The 19,755-nt window shown below is 39.8% G+C and overlaps 1 protein-coding gene across 1 annotated transcript in view; it reads left to right on the top strand.

The window, feature by feature from the left end:
* Window positions 1–10,718: 10,718 nt before the first annotated feature.
* Window positions 10,719–19,755, top strand: part of LOC102927349 (calcium-activated chloride channel regulator 3A-1-like) — a 31,938-nt gene continuing 22,901 nt past the window's right edge. The window contains exons 1-5 of the mRNA XM_076575099.1: window positions 10,719–10,904; window positions 12,164–12,304; window positions 14,081–14,228; window positions 14,566–14,674; window positions 16,933–17,110. Of these exons, the coding sequence (XP_076431214.1) occupies window positions 10,746–10,904; window positions 12,164–12,304; window positions 14,081–14,228; window positions 14,566–14,674; window positions 16,933–17,110 (735 nt within the window). The 5' untranslated portion in view covers window positions 10,719–10,745. The remainder of the gene's footprint in view (window positions 10,905–12,163; window positions 12,305–14,080; window positions 14,229–14,565; window positions 14,675–16,932; window positions 17,111–19,755) is intronic.

The following is a 19,755-nucleotide window of genomic DNA, read 5'->3' as shown; positions in this document are numbered from 1 at the left end:
GATAATAGTGTGTTTTGTGTGTGTGAATGAGAATTTGTAAATGTTGAATTCTAGGCTTCGACAATCATTGTCAGTGCAGATCAAGCTGCAAGTATTTTTTCAAATGTCTTGTTATATTTTCTTTTTCAGAGCTGCTTCTTATTTGGGGCTACTTTTTTTTTAATTGAGGCATAATTCATAAAAGGGTATATTGTTTTGATGAGACTTTTTACAACTGTGGCTGGATGTCTTTCTTTAGTCTTCCAAGAAGGGCCATTTTACTTTTTTAGAGTTACTTTTTAAAGTCATGAGGTCAACAACTTGGACTACTATGCATGTAAGTGCTAATGCAAATTAAAACCCAAGTTGACCTCCAGCAGCAGTTCATTCTATGTTGACAGTGAGAGAACACTTTGCCTGTTAGGACACTGTTACTCGTGGACTGAAATGCTGAAGAAACCCCTCCCCCTATTTTGTTTTTTGCAAAAATCAAGGTATATTCTAGGGTTTCCTGGTTGACCTCAACAGATAAACTGAGATGATAGTCTTAGTTCAGAAATGATCTGAATGTAGATTTACAGTCTACGTGTACAGCTGGCTAAGTGAGATCGCTTTCACAGTTCTGCATGTATCCCATCGGCTCCCCATTAGTCACTGAACTCTTAAAACTGGTATTGTAACATTATCACAATGTTTTGTGCCAATTTTATAAACTTTACAGTGCAATATGTGTTCCTTTTCTGAGGCAAACCAAAGGTATATTTCTCAAGGTTCTGCTGCTAACAGCAGCGTTGATGGAGGATTTTTTATACATTTGTAATAGATAGAAATAAACCAGAAAGAAAGAAGAAAAAAAAGTGGTGGAGGAAAAGGTGAACACTGCAAGAATACTCAAAAGGGCTGAGAGTTGCAAACGCCAAGAATGGCTTTGCATAGTAAATGGAATAGAACAGCTCTGAACTATAGCTTACTTTTCCTGGTTTGGTCTGACAGAATGATTGAATGCTTTTGTACAAAAATCAGAGCCTTAAAAACAAGGATTTGGTGAGATTGTAAAATGGTGTGCCACTTTGGCAAAACAGTTCGGTGGTTGGTCAAAATGCAAAACATTGTTACTCTGTTACTCAACAATTCTACCCTTAGGAATAAATCCTCAAACTACTGAAAATGTGCACCTATGAAACATGTACATGAAAGTTTACAGCAGTGTGTTGCTAATAGTAAAAAAGTTAAAACAACTCAAATAGCTATCAAATACTGGAGAGTAATAAAATGTGGCTTATTCATACAATAGAATATTATTAAGACATAAAATGAATGAGAAACTGACAGATTAGATGACTTTGGTGAACCTTCATAATTTCGATCTTTCCATTTCTAATTTATAAATACATTTGGGGTTATAAATTATAAATGTACTGCCTCCTGTCAACATTGTATACTTCTATTTGATGATTTCTGTGTCAAACATTATATGGAAATGTTTCCAAGTATTTTCTGTATTAACTGTGAATGAATAGAACAAAATAAATTGCCTGTGATGGAAAAAATAAATAAATAAAATAAAAAAAAGAAAAAAGTAGTATTCTATAGGCAATGTACACATGCGTGAATTCAAATTAGGAAAATCCTCCAACTTAAAAGGTAAATTTTAAAACTAATCTTTAAAATGAAAGAAATATCTAGACAGCCTTGGGATTACAAAAATCTTTTAAGAAAAACCTGGCTAGGCCAGGTGGCGTTGGTGCATGCCTTTAATCCCAGCACACGGGAGGCAGAACCAGGTGGATCTCTATGAGTTTGAGGCCTGCCTGGTCTGCAGAGCGAGCAAGATCCAGGACAGGCACCAAAACTACACAGAGAAACCCTGTCTTGAAAAAATGAAAGTAAAAAAGAAAAAGAAAAACCTAGCTAGATATGGTTGTACATGTCTGTGATTTCAGCAGTTAGGTATCAAGTTAGAAGGGTCATAAGCTAGCCTAAGCTACAGAGCCCAGTTTTGGACTAGCCTAAGCTACACTGCAAGATCCTGTCTCCAAAAAGTAAACTTTTTAAATCTGATAAGGCATTATTATATGTTCTCTGCACTTTTTTTTATTAGAAAGTAAAATAAAAAACAGGCAAAATGCATAAGTAGGCAGATGACTTTGTTGTATTGATCTCTTTTCTGTGACCCAGAACACTGGTGAACGGGTAAAGTATAAAGGGAAGTGGTTTGGGAGGCAGCCTCTGGCAAGGGCCCCATGAAGCTTCTACTCCTGATGCAGATCAAGAACAAGCCTGAGCCTGTGGGAGATGCAGAAGATGAGAACCACACTCATTTTGTGATAGTCTGCCCTCACAGTACTAATCCATTCCCATAAGAAGGACTCCAGGCAAAGGCTCTCTAATCACAGCACAATCCCTTCTCTGTCCGCAGTCCCACAATCCACTTATAAAATAATCACTCAGACGCTTATATCACTTATAAACTGTATGACCGTGGCAGGCTTCTTGCTAACTGTTCTTTTATCTTAAATTAACCCATTTCTATGAATCTATACCTTGCCACGTGGCTGGTGGCTTACCAGAGTCTCTACATGCTGCTTGTCCTGGCAGTGGCTGCAGTGTCTCTCCCTCCTTCTTCCTGTTTCCCCAATTCTCCTCTCTCTTTGTCCCGCCTATACTTCCTGCCTGGTCACTGGCCATCAGTGTTTTATTTATATAGAGTGATATCCACAGCACTTCCCCTTTTCTTTTTTTTTTTAAAAGGAAGATCTTAATTTTAACATAGTAAAATTACATATAACAAAACAATTATCGAGCAAGAATTACAGTTACAATATTAAAGAAGATGTCCTATCTATCTTATATTTGTGAGTTTAAGGTTTTGATATCTAACTTATCTTTTATCATAACTGAGGAAATTACAACTATCTAGTTTTCAACCACATCAAAGACCTGAGAAGGAACATAATGGTACCTGAGAAATGGTAGATGGATGCAAGCAACTTTCGGGAATCTTGCAAGAGTAGACCAAGACAGCTGGCAGCCTGGACAGTCACCTAATGTTTCTCAGCATTGTTGGTGCATTCAAATTGGTTACAGGCCTAGAGTATTTGACAGACCATTTTCAGAAGCAGGAATTCTGAAAGACCATCTTACCCTGTCTTGGCAGAGTACAGTGGTCGCTTTCCTTGTGTCCCGCTTGTCCAGGAAGGACAGCATTGCATTCGTACTGTCAGCCATCAAGGCAAGGGCAGTTCTTTGCCCAGTAGGCCATTTTGTGCCAAAAGACAAACTTCCAAATGGAAATGTCTTAGAAGCCCAACATTCTCTCGGGATCAATTGGTGCAGCCAGGAGCAATTGTGTCTCACGTCAACAGAATTTTAAGTTATTTAAATGCCATATTCTCTAGGTCTATGAAGTGTTTGAAGATTACCTATCTATCTGAAATATCTCTATGTATACCTAGAAGACTTAACTAACATGGCTACAAATATGATTATCATAGATGACTAATTATTAATCTATTTTAATTATCCATTATAATTTTAAATGAGTTACATAAACAATACCTCAAACAAGAATAGAAATATATATATACAGTATAACAAAATTAACTTCAAGTTTGTATCAATAAACTAAAATTTATACCAATGTAAAACATTTTAAACATAAACTAAAATCTATACCAATGTAAAACATTTTAAACATAAACTAAAATCTATACCAATGTAAAACATTTTAAACAAGTTGTTCTTTAAAAGTAGGTTCATTAATCTACCCTTTTATCTTATCATCTCTATATCCTCCTATATATCTAATCATATCCCCTTTTTCTTTTTTAGAAAGAGATCACATTTATAATCAACCTGTTTTAAATAAAAATATTGGTTTTCTCTGTCCTACACCAGAGGGCTCTTTTGATTTGGGACACAAGAATCTCTTAACCTTTTTTTTTTAAAGCAATATGTCTGGGTTTAGAGGGGGAGTGAGCCAATTCCACCTCTAAAGCCAGCTTGGTATATTTGGGAATTTGGGCGTAGCATCTCTTACTACTTCCTGCTGGAGGGGGGCGCTGTATCTTATGGGGACGCAAAGGAAATTTTAAGCCTATGGGGTAGTCCTTGAGGCTGTATTGTGTGAACCAGTTGCCTTGAAACTGCTCTGGATGTTGGATCATCTGGGCCATGGTGTCACCGGAGGCCTTTCAGGGGGTCTTGGCTGGTGAAACCTGATGTATCTTAATCTGGAACAAATCCACAGCCTCTGGCTTTCTGTGAAAACAAAAGTAGAACTTCTTTTCCAAAGCAACATATCCTTAAATCCAAATTTTGAAGTCAAGTTACCTTTAAAATATACATATTGGTTTAATTCAACATCTTTTTTGATCAAATGTTTTTTTGCAGTTAAAAATCCCAAAGACAACACAATCCAGATTGTCTGTGTAATATTCATCTTTACGTGGCTTTTTACATTAATTTTTTTGTCTCTTTCAAGCCTACGTATATTTTACACACATAGTAAACGATGTTATCTGAATCAGTCTTTTTGTGAGCCTATTGCTTTAAACTGCATCCTTCTAAGCCTGAAACAGCGCTGTGGCTGCTGGCTCCGCCCACTTCAGCTTCCCAACATGGCAATGGTACGTTTTCCGCCAGCTCTGGGAGTCATCAAGTCTCAGAAATAGTGGGTCTAAGCTTTTATCAAAGCAGCATGTAGCCCAGAAACCTTTTTTTTTTTTTAAATACTAGTAAAGACTAAATCTACTATACAGCATAATGTGCCTCTGGAGTCTTAGACCCCTCATTCCCGCCATACTGCCGGTCAAACGCACACACCAGGAACCCGCCAGTGTTCAAACCCCCGTTTTGCGGCGTCTAGCTGCTCATATGAGACAAGAAGCAGGAACCTGGTTTTGGCTCTGTTTAGAATTGGTTATTAAATATTCTCAGGTTTAAGGTGGAAACTCGAGCCGTTGGGCGCCATATGTTGCTGGAGGGTTTCTCTCCAGGTCCCCCAAGCCCCGCAGTCCCACAACCCACTTATAAAATAATCACTCAGACGCTTATATCACTTATAAACTGTATGACCGTGGCAGGCTTCTTGCTAACTGTTCTTTTATCTTAAATTAACCCATTTCTATGAATCTATACCTTGCCACGTGGCTGGTGGCTTACCAGAGTCTCTACATGCTGCTTGTCCTGGCAGTGGCTGCAGTGTCTCTCCCTCCTTCTTCCTGTTTCCCCAATTCTCCTCTCTCTTTGTCCCGCCTATACTTCCTGCCTGGTCACTGGCCATCAGTGTTTTATTTATATAGAGTGATATCCACAGCACTTCTCAGCATAATTTCAAGATGGGTTTTAGAGAAAATAAGCCATATTCAAACCACGCCAAAAGCCTAGTGGCAGATGAGTATTGCCTAATATTTAATAAGACAGAGAGTCTTTTTCTCATACAAAATCTATCAAAGCAGTCCACATTCTCTTGAATCTTTGACTGAGAACTACTGTTTAAATGAAAACCAAGGGAAATACTCGAAAGTGATTTCCAAGGTCAATCTCCATTTGTCCTTTTGAAACATATCCTGTGTCTAGACTGAAGGCTCAGGTATAAAGACACAAGCCTTTAAAGCCAGCCCTCTGGAGGCTGAGGCAGGCAGGTCTCTGCTGAGTTCCAGAACAGTCAGGACTACTTAGTGAGACCCTGCCTTGAAGAAGAAAATTAAACCAAAGTTGAATGGCCTGAGAAGAAACTCAAGACTGCCCAGTCAGCAGCTGTAACCTATCATATGACATATTCCTTCCCTTGGGCTTCAGTTTCACTCCCAAAGTCTTCTTCCTGGCTTTCTTCCCCTTGAGAAATGGCTCTCTGACTCTGGGTTCCCTGGTGCTATGCTATAATTCTCTACAGAACTTTTCTCACTCTACTTTGTATTTTGAATGTTATTTTACTCCAATTTAACCCATAAAACAAGTCTTCATGTGCTATAGAGGCAATGTCCACATTGACTCCATTCTGTACTGGTACAGAGCATTGGGAAGGGGCACAGAATGCAGAGAAGCAAGCTCATCTTCTTTTGTGTGGGTGAAAAGCACCAAGATTTACTGGTGTTTGAGGGACACATGCTATCATCACACATGCTCTTTGTATTTCCTTTTCTTTTCATTCATTCATTTAGCTATTAATTTTTTATGTTGGTTTTGGCTTTTTTGAGATGGTCTCACAACACACATAACCCAGCAATGCAGGCCACCAAATGCTTCATGCATTTTTTATTTAACTTTTGCAACATTCCTTTTAGAAAGATATTGTTCTTCTCATCTTACAGCTAAAGAAATAGAGAATGAGAGAGGTTAAAGATGTGGGTGCAGGGGAGGGGACTTTCTTGCCAGTAATAGCGTGTGTGAGCTATTCAGGTGATATGTTTGTCCAAATCAGCCCAAGACAAACAGGTGAGGTACAACAGTACCTCAACTAGACCGCAAGAGAAACCGCTCCTAATGAAGATGTTGTGGGAAGATCTTACAGATGAGGCTTCACCAAGCCCGGACTGGCAAGCGTGGGCCACTCCCAATGGCTGAAGATAGGAACATGCAGAAAAGCTGTGGTTTCGATGCAGTAGCTGGTTCTTCCCATATTCTCAGGCAGGCTCAGGGACTTTCCACTCCCTGAGTAAACCCTGGAAGACTCGATTTACAGTTTTACAAAATAAAGCCATGAAAACAAGTTTTAATTAGCAAATGTTTTGTGCCAACAATCATACTTAACAATAGCATATGATATTTAATAATAATTTATAATGTTTCTTAAGGTTTTTTTAAGTGTCAAAGTCCTGCTTGAGGTGTTTTTCCTAGGTTATCTATTTTAGTACTTCCATTATTCCACAACAGTTCTTTCACAGAGAAAATGAGTGTCTCCATTCCAGCCAGAATGGATTGCCCTATCTCTGCATTTTTTAAATTTTCTTTTTATTAATTTTTTTAAAGATTTATTTATTTATTATGTATTCAAAAGAGGGTACCAGATCTCATTACAGATGGTTATGAGCCACCATGTGGGTGCTGGGAATTAAACTCAGGACCTCTGGAAGAACAGTCAGTGCTCTTAACTTATGAGCCATCTCTTCAGCCCCTATTAATTTTAATTATATGCATGTGTTTATGTCTGTGTGTGGGGGGGGTGTGCATATAAGTCAGGTGCCCAAGGAATCCAGAGGCATTGGATTCCCTGGAGCTAGGGTTACAAATGGATAGAAGTGTCTGACATGTATGCTGGGAACTGAACCCAGGTCCTTAGCAAGAGCAGTATGTGCTCTTAACTGCTGAGCCATCACTGTACTCCATTTTCCCTGCATTTGTGTTCTTCATGGGTTCTCAAGACATTTGATGGGGGAAGATAATCTTCACTCAGTTCTACTGATGGAAATGCTAACCTCTTCCAGAGGCAGCCTCACATACATCCCCAAGAACAGCATTCCAACAGTTACCTGGGCATCCCTTAGCCCAGGTTAACTGTCACTTAAAATTATCTGTTACAACAGGAGGCTTCAATTTAAAAAAAAAAACAAAACTGCAAGCAGGCTTCACAAAGAACAAAAAAGGGGACACCCCCACCGCAAAAAAAAAAAATGAGTACAAAAGGTATTCATTAAAATGAGACTAAATTCTCAATAAGTGGATTTGATTACGAACTGGAAAATTCTTATAATTCATTTTCACTTGGCCCTTTGGAAGATGGACCTGCTGGGCATAGTGGTGCTCGCCAGTAATCCAGCACTTGGGAAATGGAGGAGGGAAGATCAGGAGTTCAAAGATATCCTGAGCTACATAGCAAGTTAGAGGTCAACCGGGGCCTCAAAAGGAAAGATTGCCTCAAAAACCAAAAGAAAAAAAAACAAGAAAGAAAAAGGAAGGAGAGAGGGAGACAGAGGCTGGGGGAGGAAAGGAGGTACAGACCTGATGTGTTATCACCTCTCTACTCGAACCCTCAATGTCATGTCTCTCCACGAAGGACAGGACATTTCAGAAATAAGCATGCAGGAGAGAATGTGAAGTCACAAACAGTGACAGAGATCTCACTTCCAGAAAGCTGTAACAAGGTCTTTCATTTTGTTGTCCACTTTTGAGTTCAGATTCAGCTGAAGAATGACATTGAAAGGTTTCTGCCATCAAATTGCCAAAATTAATAGTTCAGTCCTGAAAGATTTATACAAGTGAAATTTTTAAGGAAAGCCTGCCTAAGAAAGTCCATTATTTGGCCCAATATTTAAACAAAACTGTGAGTCTTTTTTTCCCCCTCAGGAAAAATAGGTTCTACTGATCTATATTCTCTGAATCTTTGTTTAAATGGAAGCAAACAAACAACAAAATGATTTTCAAGATGAAGTCCTCTGATCTAACTTCTGAAAAGCAGGATATGTCACATGTATTTTAAATATGCAGACCCTATGGTGGAACTGCCTGAGATCAAATACCAAATTTCCCCACTTCTGTGTTGCAGGAATCGTAAAAGTTCTTATTAATAAAATCAAACTTGGGGCCAGTTACTGGGGTGAACTCTGGAAGGTCAGAGAGCCAGAACAAGCCACAGTTACCTCACCTCACCAGATCCTCCGCTGGTCTTGTTTCCTCAGATTGGAAGCCTCTGAGTCCTCATCCAGAATGGGTCTCAGCTGAACTGCTGCTCAAAAGCCTGAATGCTTAACCAGCCAAATGCTTAACTAGGCCAAAATACTTCCAGTTCCTGGTCCTCACACCTTATATACCTTTCTGCTTTCTACCATCACTCCCTGGGATTAAAGGCTTGCTTTCTGGGATTAAAGGCGTGAGTCACAACCCTTGGCAGTATCCTTGAACTCATGGATTTCTGCCTCTGGAATGCTAGGATTAAAGGCATGTGCTACCACTGCCTATCCTCTTTGTTTAATATTGTGGCTGCTCTGTCTCTGACCCCAGATAAGTTTATTAGCATGCACAATATTTGGGGAAATACAATACCACACTTCTGAGACTTCCTTGGGGCAAATAAACTTCTCCACGCTTCTGTTTTCTAAAGAATGGCCTCCTCCAAAGGCTTTCTGATTCCCTTCATCCTGAAAACTTTTCCACTCCTGGGCTCCCAAGTGATGTAACATAATACCTTTATTGAAGTTTGCTTGCTCCATTTTTCATTTCTTATTGTATTCCAATCCAACCCACATAACAAGTCTTCAAGTTCTTTGGAGCCAATGCCTACATTACTCAGTTCTGTATTGCTGAAGAGCAGATCACTGGCATGGGGCACAGGACACAAAGAAACACTCATCCTTTTTCACAATAATAAAGAGGAATGAGTAAAAACAACCAATAAATATTTATTGCTGTGATCAGGACTTTGTTTGCACAAAACTTACAAAAGCTGATTTTATATACATGTTTCTTTTTCTTTATATATAAATATATTTTTAATTAAATGTACTCCTTGCTCCCTCTCAACATCATGGCTTTTTTCTTTGTTATTAATGTGTATATACACATACCTAAATATATAATATAATCTACTTGGTCCATTAGGTGTTACTTATATGATTTCAGGGATGACCACTTGATAGTGGATAGATAGCCCTGGGATACTCATCTTTTTTTCTTCCTGTTGTTCCTGGCTTTAAGATACAGGGTTTACTCCACCTGTAACCCAACAGTGTATGGCACCAAACCCAGCTTCACATGCTATTCCATTTAATCGTCACAGCATTCTTTTTAGAAGACCACCGTGTTCTTGTTCTAAGTAGGGAAACTGAGCCTGGGGGAGAAGTTAAACTCAGAGAAACAATCTCTTGCTTAACAAGAGAATCGAAAATCTAATAAGAAGATACATTATGTTGGTGGTGACGCTGAGTCAATCAACAGAGACAGAATACAATAGCAAGCTCTTCTTTCCTCCACCATCGAGTGCCCTATACTTCACTCGATTTCTTGCCATGTCTGCTCACAAGACTTTCAGACTCAAGCCAGCCAAGAAACAAAAGCAAAATCGTTCTATTCCTCAATGGATTCAGATGAAAACTGGTATCAAAATCAGGTATGACTCCAAGAGAAGACACTGGAAAATGAAGCTGGGTCTGTAAGAATTCACACAATGGCAATACTGAGGGTTTACACCGGATCATGGTCATTAATCAATCCTCCCTGATGGAGGTGACCATTTTTAACCTGGAGACTTGGTCATGTTTCAATTGGTGGTGTGGTTTTTCCAATAATAAAATGTAGAACCTTTCAAAAACAAAAAAAAAATTACAATGACTCAGGGAAGCTGAAAAAACATTAAAATGCTCCAGATAACATGGGAAGTATTTACAGGAAAGGCTGCAGCAAGCCTGGGCTGGCAAAGTGGGATATTGTCAACAGTTGGAGATAGGAACATGGCAAAAAGCCATGGCTTCCCTCCCAGTACCGGTTTTTCTAGTAGTCTTTGGCAGGTTCAGGGACTCATCATCCCCACTTAAGCACTGGAAGACTTACAGTTGTACTAAATACACTCATGCAAGCAGAACTTAACTCACAAAATTATGTAGCAGCTCCACACTGTCTATTGTCTTAGAAACTACAACAAATGTATTCACCACAATACCCATGTCACTTAACAACTAAGTCTTTAGACTGGATAAGGAAAGTCACCAAGAGATATCAGCATTTCTCTCTACCAAATACATGTAAATATTCTGGTCTTGATCCAAATCCCTGAGTGAGGCAGACACATAAAAACCCTCCTTTCGTAGCTTCCTCACTTAGCATGTCCAAACATGGTGCCAGGTCTGAAGGTCCTTCTCTTCCTCAGCCTGCATCTCTTGCAGGAGGTGAAAAGCTCCATAGTCCATCTGAACAACAATGGATATGAGGGTGTGGTCATTGCAATTAACCCCAGTGTGCCAGAAGATGAAAGACTCATCCAAAGAATAATGGTAAGAAGGGTTTCATTATCTGTGTATTAGCATGTCAGTAATTCTTTTTACCTAGGTATTTAAACACAGAAAGAGAGAGAGTTATACTCTCCCAAAACTGCTTTGACTGCATTTATCATGTCTGCAGTATAATCTACAAGTCAAGATGCTTAGCTTTGTATTTTTATTATACATTACAACTACTGTTCAAGTTCTTATTAAGTTATTAACTAAACTTAAGATAATAGACTTTAGATCAAGTGGAGAAATGTTCTCATATTTTATCTTAATGATGTTGCTTTTACAAAATCTATACAGCAAATGTATACTTCAACTCTAGCAGTTTATTGTCTGACATATTTCTCCAGTTGCTCCCACATGCTCAACTTTGGAAAACCTAAAATTCTTCTCTATCTTACCTTAAAGAAAACCTTAGACATGTTTGAAGTTGATTTATTTCTAATTGCATTTGTATAATAAAACCATTTGTGTAATATGTTCTTAGATCCTCTCAAAATCTCCATATGGTTAGGATCACAGGGTTTTATTCCTCTATAAATGGATTGGTTTGTCAGATCATAGCAAGTAGCAAGCTGAAAAAAAATCAGTCTTATTTATCTTTATTATTAGCACTTGGGCAATGCTAGAATGACTCAGTAGGCTATATATACAGATGTATATGTAGAAATGTATACATACATGTAACAATGATAAAGATGAGTTCATGAATTTGATAAGGAGAATGGAGGTTACGGGAGGAGATGGGGTATTAAGGAGGGGAGTTATGTGGATTCATATTTGTATATGAAGCTTTCAAAAACTATGTTTTTATAGTCTGGTCTTTTATGTATACACTCTACTTAGGTGATTACTGCAAATAAAACAAAAACAATTCTAATTATCATCAAATACAAATGTTACCAGACCTTAATCTCCCAGTTTGTTTAAACAACACAATTTTAAGAAAACTGCTTAAATAAACTTGTCTTCAGACTTCTGATCATAATCACTTTCATACTTCACCCAGAGACTTCATACCCATCACCACCGTAACTGCCAACTGGAGGGGTGGGCAAGTGACAATCAGAGTTTACTTTGGGCATATGGAAGTGAGTTGATAGATTGGAGAGATTGAGTAAACGTATCCCATTTCTTCAGTTACCCTGTGCAAACATGTTTGAGGAAGAGGAGCCCTCGTTTGTTTCTTCTGGTTTGTTTACAGATACTCAGGCCCATTTTATTTTGAATTTCTTACCACAATACACTTTTCATTTCATCAGGAAATGGTAACTGAAGCCTCTACTTACCTGTTTGAAGCCAGCAAAAGAAGATTTTATTTCAGGGAAGTAAGCATTTTAGTCCCAATGACCTGGAAGTCAAAATCTGAGTACTTAACACCAAAACGAGAATCATATGACAAAGTAAGTGTCACATCCAGCCCCTAAATTGTTTCTTGTGCCTTTTCCAAATGAATATTTAAAAAGTTTGATAATGATTAATCATTAAGTGAGTAATTAGTAATATAATTTTCTTTTGTTGTTTGTATATGTGTGTATACATGTGTGTGAACTATGTTTGTATACATGTCCACAACTTTGTGCATATGTATGTGTGGATATACACCTGCCTCTGTGTGTGTTTGTGTGTGTGTGTGTGTGTGTGTATAGTGTGCATGCTATGTATGTGCATATGTGTGTGTATGTGTTATGTGTATATATATATATGTATATTTATATATATACATATACAGTGTGTGTGTGTGTGTGTGTGTGTGTGTGTGTGTGTGTGTTGTGGTGATATATTGTGTACCCTACTCAACTGGCCTGAGAATCAGAGAACAGAGCCAGCCACTAGATTAGACATAGAGGTCAGGCAGTGGTGGCACACACCCTTAATCCCAGTACTGGGAAGCACTCGTGCCTTAAATCCCAGGAAGTGACATGGACGGGCAGAGAAAGGTAGGTAAGGCATGAGGAGATAAGAAAAAGGCAGTTCAGCTGAGATTCAGTGAGGACTCAGAGGCTTTCAGTCTGAGAAAACAAGATCAGCTGAAGGTTGGCAAAGTGAGGTTTGCTGTGGCTTGAATTGTTTCTCTGATCTCTCAGCTTTCACCCTGATATCTGGCTCTGGGTTTTTTTATTACAAGACCAACTAAGATTCAAACCACAGTACATAGAGTGTGTGTGTATGTGTACATGCTCACGTAGAAGTAGAGGTTAATATTGGTGTCTTCCTCTATTTGCTTTTGACCTTTAATTTTTTGGAGACAGGGTGTGTTACTGAATCTGAAAGTCATCAATTTTGCTAGACTGACTGGAGAACAATCTCTAGTGGTCTGCCTGTCTCTACCACCTCACTACTGGGGTCACAGACATGGGTTACCATACCCAGCTTTTAAGTGGGTGTTGGGACTGAACTCTGGTTCTTGTTCATAAACAGAAAGCACTTAACCCACTGATGTAGCTGAAGTTTTGCTGTGTCCTGCCTGCAGTCAGGATGCAACTTTCCTACTTGCCTCCCCCAAGTAAACACACAGAGGCTTCTAGTAATTAAAACTGCTCAGTCATTAGCTCAGGCTAACTACTGACTGGCTCTTTCACTTAAACTCAGCCTATCTCTGTTCATCTATATGTCACCACATGTTCCTTGGCTTTACCTGTGTGCCATTACATGCTGCTCCTGGATGGTGGGCTGGCATCTCCTGACTCAACTTTCCACTTCCCATCTCTGCATCTTCCAAAAAAGTGAGCTACTTCCTGTCTACCCATGCCTTTATTGCCTTGCAGTTCTGCCCTCTCATTGGCTCTTAGCCCAGCTACTTCAATTCCTTGTCACTGCCTGCCAGGTCTCTATGGTTGGTACTGGGATTAAAGGTGTGTGTCACCATGCTTGGCTGTTCCCTAGTGTATCCTTGAACACCAGAGACCCAACCTGCCAAGTGATCAGATTAAGGGCATGTGCTACCCCTGCCTGACTTGTGTTAATGGCTTGCTATTTCCTTTGATCTCCAGGCAAACTTTATTTATTAACATACAAATAAAATATCACCACATTTCAGCACAAATAAAATATCACCACAAACTGAGCCCTCTACTCGGCCCCAACTTTTATCAGTTTAGATGAAACAGTTCTTTTTTGCAAAATCTCTTGTTTCTAATGCCCTGTAATCTGACTGGGTTTGTTCTTCTGCATTTTAGGCAGACGTCATAGTTGCTGATCCTAATCTGAAATATGGAGATGATCCCTACACACTTCAATATGGACAATGTGGAGACAGAGGACAGTACATACATTTTACTCCAAACTTCCTACTGACTGATAATTTGCCTATGTATGGACCCCGAGGTAGAAATATATATTTTATACTTCTTATTTCCAATGGGGAAAAGCAAACCATCATTATTAATGTGGATTTCTAAGACCTTAAGAAAAGTAAACATTAAGTAATACCTTTGTTTGATAATAAGGTAGTTACATTCCACATATTTGTGCATTCAAACTTATAAGTAATGGGTCACTTGTTGTAACTAGCATATTGGATTTTTTGAGCTATTAAAAAGTATAAATTTCTAAAGTTTGTAACAATTTCAATTTTGCAAATGAACAAAATGACTGAAAATAAAGGGAAACTGTGTTCAAATATTGTAACTACAGCTTTATAGATGACAATCTTCTCTTTCAGGCAGAGTCTTTGTTCATGAGTGGGCCCATCTCCGGTGGGGAGTATTTGATGAGTATAACACAGATCGGCCCTTCTACATGTCCAGAAAGAACACTCTCGAAGCAACAAGGTATCACAGTGTGAACCAAACTGATTCTACATCTTCTTGCCTATGGCTTCAGCTCTCTGTACTGGGCAGCCCAAGTGGGGTTCAGACAGCTCACCACAATATTCAGGTGTACCATCATGTGTTAATACAAATCCAACTAATTCTTGTGTGCCCATCTTGGGATGGAGATAGACAGGTACTGGGACCTATTTCAATACTTACTGGAATTTTAAAAACATTATTTATTGGTAGCAGAAAAATGAACTAGGAAAACCCACAGACATCAACAAATCGCCACTCAAGCCTATATACATCTTCAGTATTGTTTTACACCTTCATTTCTTCACATGTGTTTTACACTAATTCTGCATAGAGAGAAGACATGTGACATCTGTTTCTTCCTCTTCCTCTGCCTTCTCTTATGGCCCACTTCTATCTCCACTCTATGCATCACTTAGTCTTGAGTTTCAAAACTTTTTAGGGTCCATCTGCTTCACTGAAACCAATTAAGTTGCTATAGGGCTTTGTGATTACTATATTTTACTTCTAAATTACGGAAAATTCATATTTCTCATGGGGATGAGTGAGTAAGTTGATTTTTTTAAGAAATGGAATTCTGGGGTAAATGTAACCAAACTCTATGTATAAACTTGTAAAGTGTTTAAGCCTTCAAACTGAAAGTAACAAACAGAATGTTGAAAAAGTACTGAGAAAAACGGAAACGGATGTCAGGAGGCAGTCAGTCTTTGGAAGAACGTGTGTCAGATGAAGTGGCGTTCTAGAAGACACTTTCTCCTCTCCTCTTGGTGGTGTGCGGTCTGTGGAGCTGCCTGGAGCCAGCACACAGGCTGGGCTGGTCTCAGTGCTCTCTCCGACTCCCACATTCCCAACACAAAACTATCTCAGGATCTGTCTGCTCCTCTCATTGGAGGTTTGATGGGAATGCTGGGAAAAGCTCCCAGGCAGCATGTGTGGGCCTCTCTCACACTTCTACCAGCCAGCCCTGATTGTGCAGGAGAAGGTTTTCTCTCAATAGACTTTAAGATCCTTGAGGACTGTGTCCTTTTTTCAGTCTCCTAGTACTGAGCCTGGCACAAAGTCAAAACCAAACAAAGAATTATCAAGTAATAAATGCTTTATAAGCTAAGGAATAATCAGTGAGTCTCTTTATAACCAATCATGAAAAGGGGTGTGTTACTGAGCTCCTATAGCATACCAGAAACCGAGTGCCATCTTATGTAGGTTCAGCCTTCGGGCTAGCCCTAAAGCTAACTCTCCTGGATGATATTATCTGCCATTGCCATTATCCTTGAAATAAAACTAATCTATGGAAGTGAACTAATATCACAAAGTTTAAAATGGGAAGAAATTCTTCCTATAAATGGAAGCTCTCTAGAATCCTTTTGTCCTGTTCTGCTGCCTCTTGCCACACCCTGCCAGGGACTTGACAATTACCTTTCTCATGGAGTCCAAATGGTTTGAACTCATTACTTGTGCTTCCTCCTTCAGTGCAGCTCAAGATGTAAAGTGAAGAATACAATAAAATCAAAGAGTTTTAACCATAAATTGACTCACCTCACTCCACCAACAAACAGTTCTTCTGTAAATCTGAGTTCATTTAATCCTCACAGTATCTCTTTTTTAACTCGACGTAACCAAGACAATAGATTTATTGATCACATTAGTAAGCAATAAATGCTTAAGGAATGTGAACCAAAAGTGCCGCTCTCAGCAGGGAATCTGGCTCAGACTAGGAAGCACTTGCTTTACAAGCATGAGAAACTAAGAATGACCCCAGAACTCACACAAGAATGCTGGCATGGTGATGCATGTCTATAATCCCAGCACTGGGGATGGAGAGAAAGAAAGATCCTGGGGCTTGCTGGTCAGTCAATCTAGCCTGACTGGTGAATTCCAGGCCAAGGAGAGACTCTGTCTCAAAGGAGGTGAATGGAATGACTGAGAATACACAAACATTAAAAAATAACAATAAAGGCTGAAAAATGCTGACTCCATTGAAATCCATGGTAAGGATGGGTTAAGCCCTGTATCTACTCTTGTCAAAATGGAGTTGGTGGTATGTGATGTCCAATAACAGTTGCCACTGACAGATTTTAGGGTGTTGATTTGACCAGGTTTGACCTTTAGGACTGAAATTGGAGGCATTAAAAAAGGTGGGGGCTGAGGCATTAGCGATGTGGTAGAAGGCTGGGCTGGCATGCACAAGCCCCGAGTGCAACACAGAGAACCACCACAGTGATCTAATCCTTCTGTCCTAGATGTTCCACTGGGATTGATGGCACAAATGTGGTCAAGGAATGTCAGAGGGGCAGCTGCGTGACAAGACGATGCCGACGTGACTCAAGGACAGGGCTGTATGAAGCCAAGTGTGCATTTATCCCAAACAAACGTCAGACTGCCAGGGACTCCATAATGTTCATGCAAAATCTCAATTCTGTAAGTGCTTCCTATTTATTTTCTGGGGGGAAAAAAAAAGAATCCTTGGAGGGAAATTAACTATAGAAACTGGCTTTCTCCTGATGGTATGTGTACATACAGAGTGAAAGGAAATTACTCTTAGGTTTGATTCAAGGCCATTTTCTCCAGGCCATGTCATGATGTGTCTGTGAATTTTCCTGCTCTTTCTTACTAACCTGTGTCTCGGGTTCATATGTAGCAGGGTGCCCTTCCCAATGGAACCACATGATACCATCATAGAGTACCTCTTCAATTGTCTGTTGATCTTGTGTCTAGAGTAACAACCGTGTTTTTACTTCTTCCCTGGATGTTATTCATGTTACTCTTCTAATCTAAAATGGAGCTTTCCACATTCTAAGATTTCCATTTTCTTCTCACTAAAGCTTACCAAACAATTATAAAACATTTATAATATGTTTATAAACATATTATAAAATATGTACAGTATATCTTTTCTTCAGAATGTCTATTCATGTCATCTGCTGGTTTTCAGCCAGATTATTTGTGGACTTTGCTGCTCAGCTATTCCCTCAGATAACATAAATTCTGCGTATTAATCTCTTGTTAGAAGGCTAGTTCACATATGTTTTCTACTACCAGGAAGACCGTGTATTTACTGTCATTTATTTGCTGTTAAAAGTTTCTCTATGGGTAAAAACACATTTTAAAACATGAAACTTATGAAAGTATTCAAAACAACTAATAAAAATAATATATCTCCAAAGTGCAAGTTCAGTTAATTAAAAGAAGCAAATTACTAGCAACAAAATATTTACAAGGCAAGGGTTTATAACGATCTATAGGTTCTAATGAAATTGAAAATTCTTATGGAGCCTAGGGAATGAAGAAAATCCAAGCAGAAATACTGATTGGAAATTTTCTTTTAAAATTCATTCTATGTGAACAGGTGTTTTGCCCAAATGTATCTCCGTATCATGCTTGTGCCTGATGCCCACAGATGCAAGAAGAGGCCTTGGACCTGTAGTTACAGAGAGTTGTGAATTATCATGTGGGTGCTGGGAACTGAACCCAGGTCCTCTGCAACAGCAGCCAATTTTTTTTAACTACCAAGCCATCTCTCCTGGCTCCTCTTACTTCTCCATACACTTCCCAAATTTAAGTGGATGTGCTTCATGACTGAGGAACTTCTCAGCTGAAACTGGAACAACAAAATTATTCAATATCCAAACAGATGAGAAATCATGTGACTCATGGGGATGTTCAGAACATGCACTTCCTGTTCCTCATCATACACCACCAAGGCACTTGACTATCAGGAGGTGTGGTAGCTTGAATGTAATTGCCCCCATAAGCGCATAGAGAGTAGCACTATTAGGAGGTGTGGCTTTGTTGAAGTAGATATGGCCTAGCTGGAGTAGGTTGGAGGAAGTGTGTCACCATGGAGGTGGGCTCTGAGGTCTCATATATGCTTAAGCCTTGCCCAGTGTGCCAGATCACTTCCTGTTGCCTTCAGATCAAGATTGTAGAACCCTCAGCTCCTTTTCCAGCACCATGTCTGCCTGCATGCCACCACATCCCACCATGATGATAATGGACTAAACCTCTACGGAGAAATGGATGAGATCTACATGAACAGCCTGGACATGAGTGGGGGTAATGAAGGGCGAGGGTCGAGGGAAAGAGAGCTTGGGGGAGCAGGAGATCCCAGCTGGATCAAGAACAGAGAGGGAGAAAAAGGAACAGGAGACCATGGTAAATGAAGACCACATGAGAATAGGAAGAAGCAAAGTACTAGAGAGGTCCACAGAAATCCACAAAGATGACCCCATAATAGACTGCTGGCAATGGTCGAGAGACAGCTGGAACTGACCTACTCTGGTGATGGGATGGCCAAACACCCTAATTGTCGTGCTAGAAACCCCATCCAATGACTGAGGGATCTGGATGCAGAGATCCAAGGGAAATTTTTAATACGAAGTAGGAAGAGATATAGAGCTAACGCCAGTGTTTCTGAAAGCCAGACAGTGGCTTCTGTCTGTGGCCATACCACCCTGAAAGTAGCCAGTCTCCTAAGATTGGGGAAGCAAAGCATGGATGGGCCTGCTTAGTACTTGCTTGGAAGCAAGGACTTCCCAAGGGATTTTGTTTTGTTTTGTTTTGTTGTTGATTTGTTTGTTTTTTACATTTTCTTTTTTTTCATTTTTTAAATTTATTTATTAAATTTAATTTTACATATCAGCCACGGATTCCCTTGTTCTCCCCCCTCCCATCCCCAAAACCCCCCAACCCCCAACCCCACCCCACCCCCCACCACCACCACCACACACACAAACACTCCCACCCCCTCATCCCCACCCCCCACCCCCCCACCCCCCGCCTTCCCCCCTGCCTACTCCCCATTCCCATCTCCTCCAGGGCAAAGACTCCCCCGAGGATTGAGTTCAACCTGGTAGATTCAGTCCAGGCAGGTCCAGTCCCCTCCTCCCAGGCTGAGCCAAGTGTCCCTGTATAAGCCCCAGGTTCCAAACTGCCAGTTCATGCACTGAGTACAGGACCCAGTCCCACTGCCTGGATGCCTCCCAAGCAGATCAAGCTAATCCACTGTCTCACTTATCCAGAGGGCCTGATCCAGTTGGGGGCTCCTCAGCTATTGGTTCATAGTT

The sequence above is a fragment of the Peromyscus maniculatus genome, chromosome 6, assembly GCF_049852395.1.
Source record: "Peromyscus maniculatus bairdii isolate BWxNUB_F1_BW_parent chromosome 6, HU_Pman_BW_mat_3.1, whole genome shotgun sequence".
NCBI classification, from domain to species: domain Eukaryota; kingdom Metazoa; phylum Chordata; class Mammalia; order Rodentia; family Cricetidae; genus Peromyscus; species Peromyscus maniculatus.
This window is presented reverse-complemented; position numbering and strand designations above follow the sequence as displayed.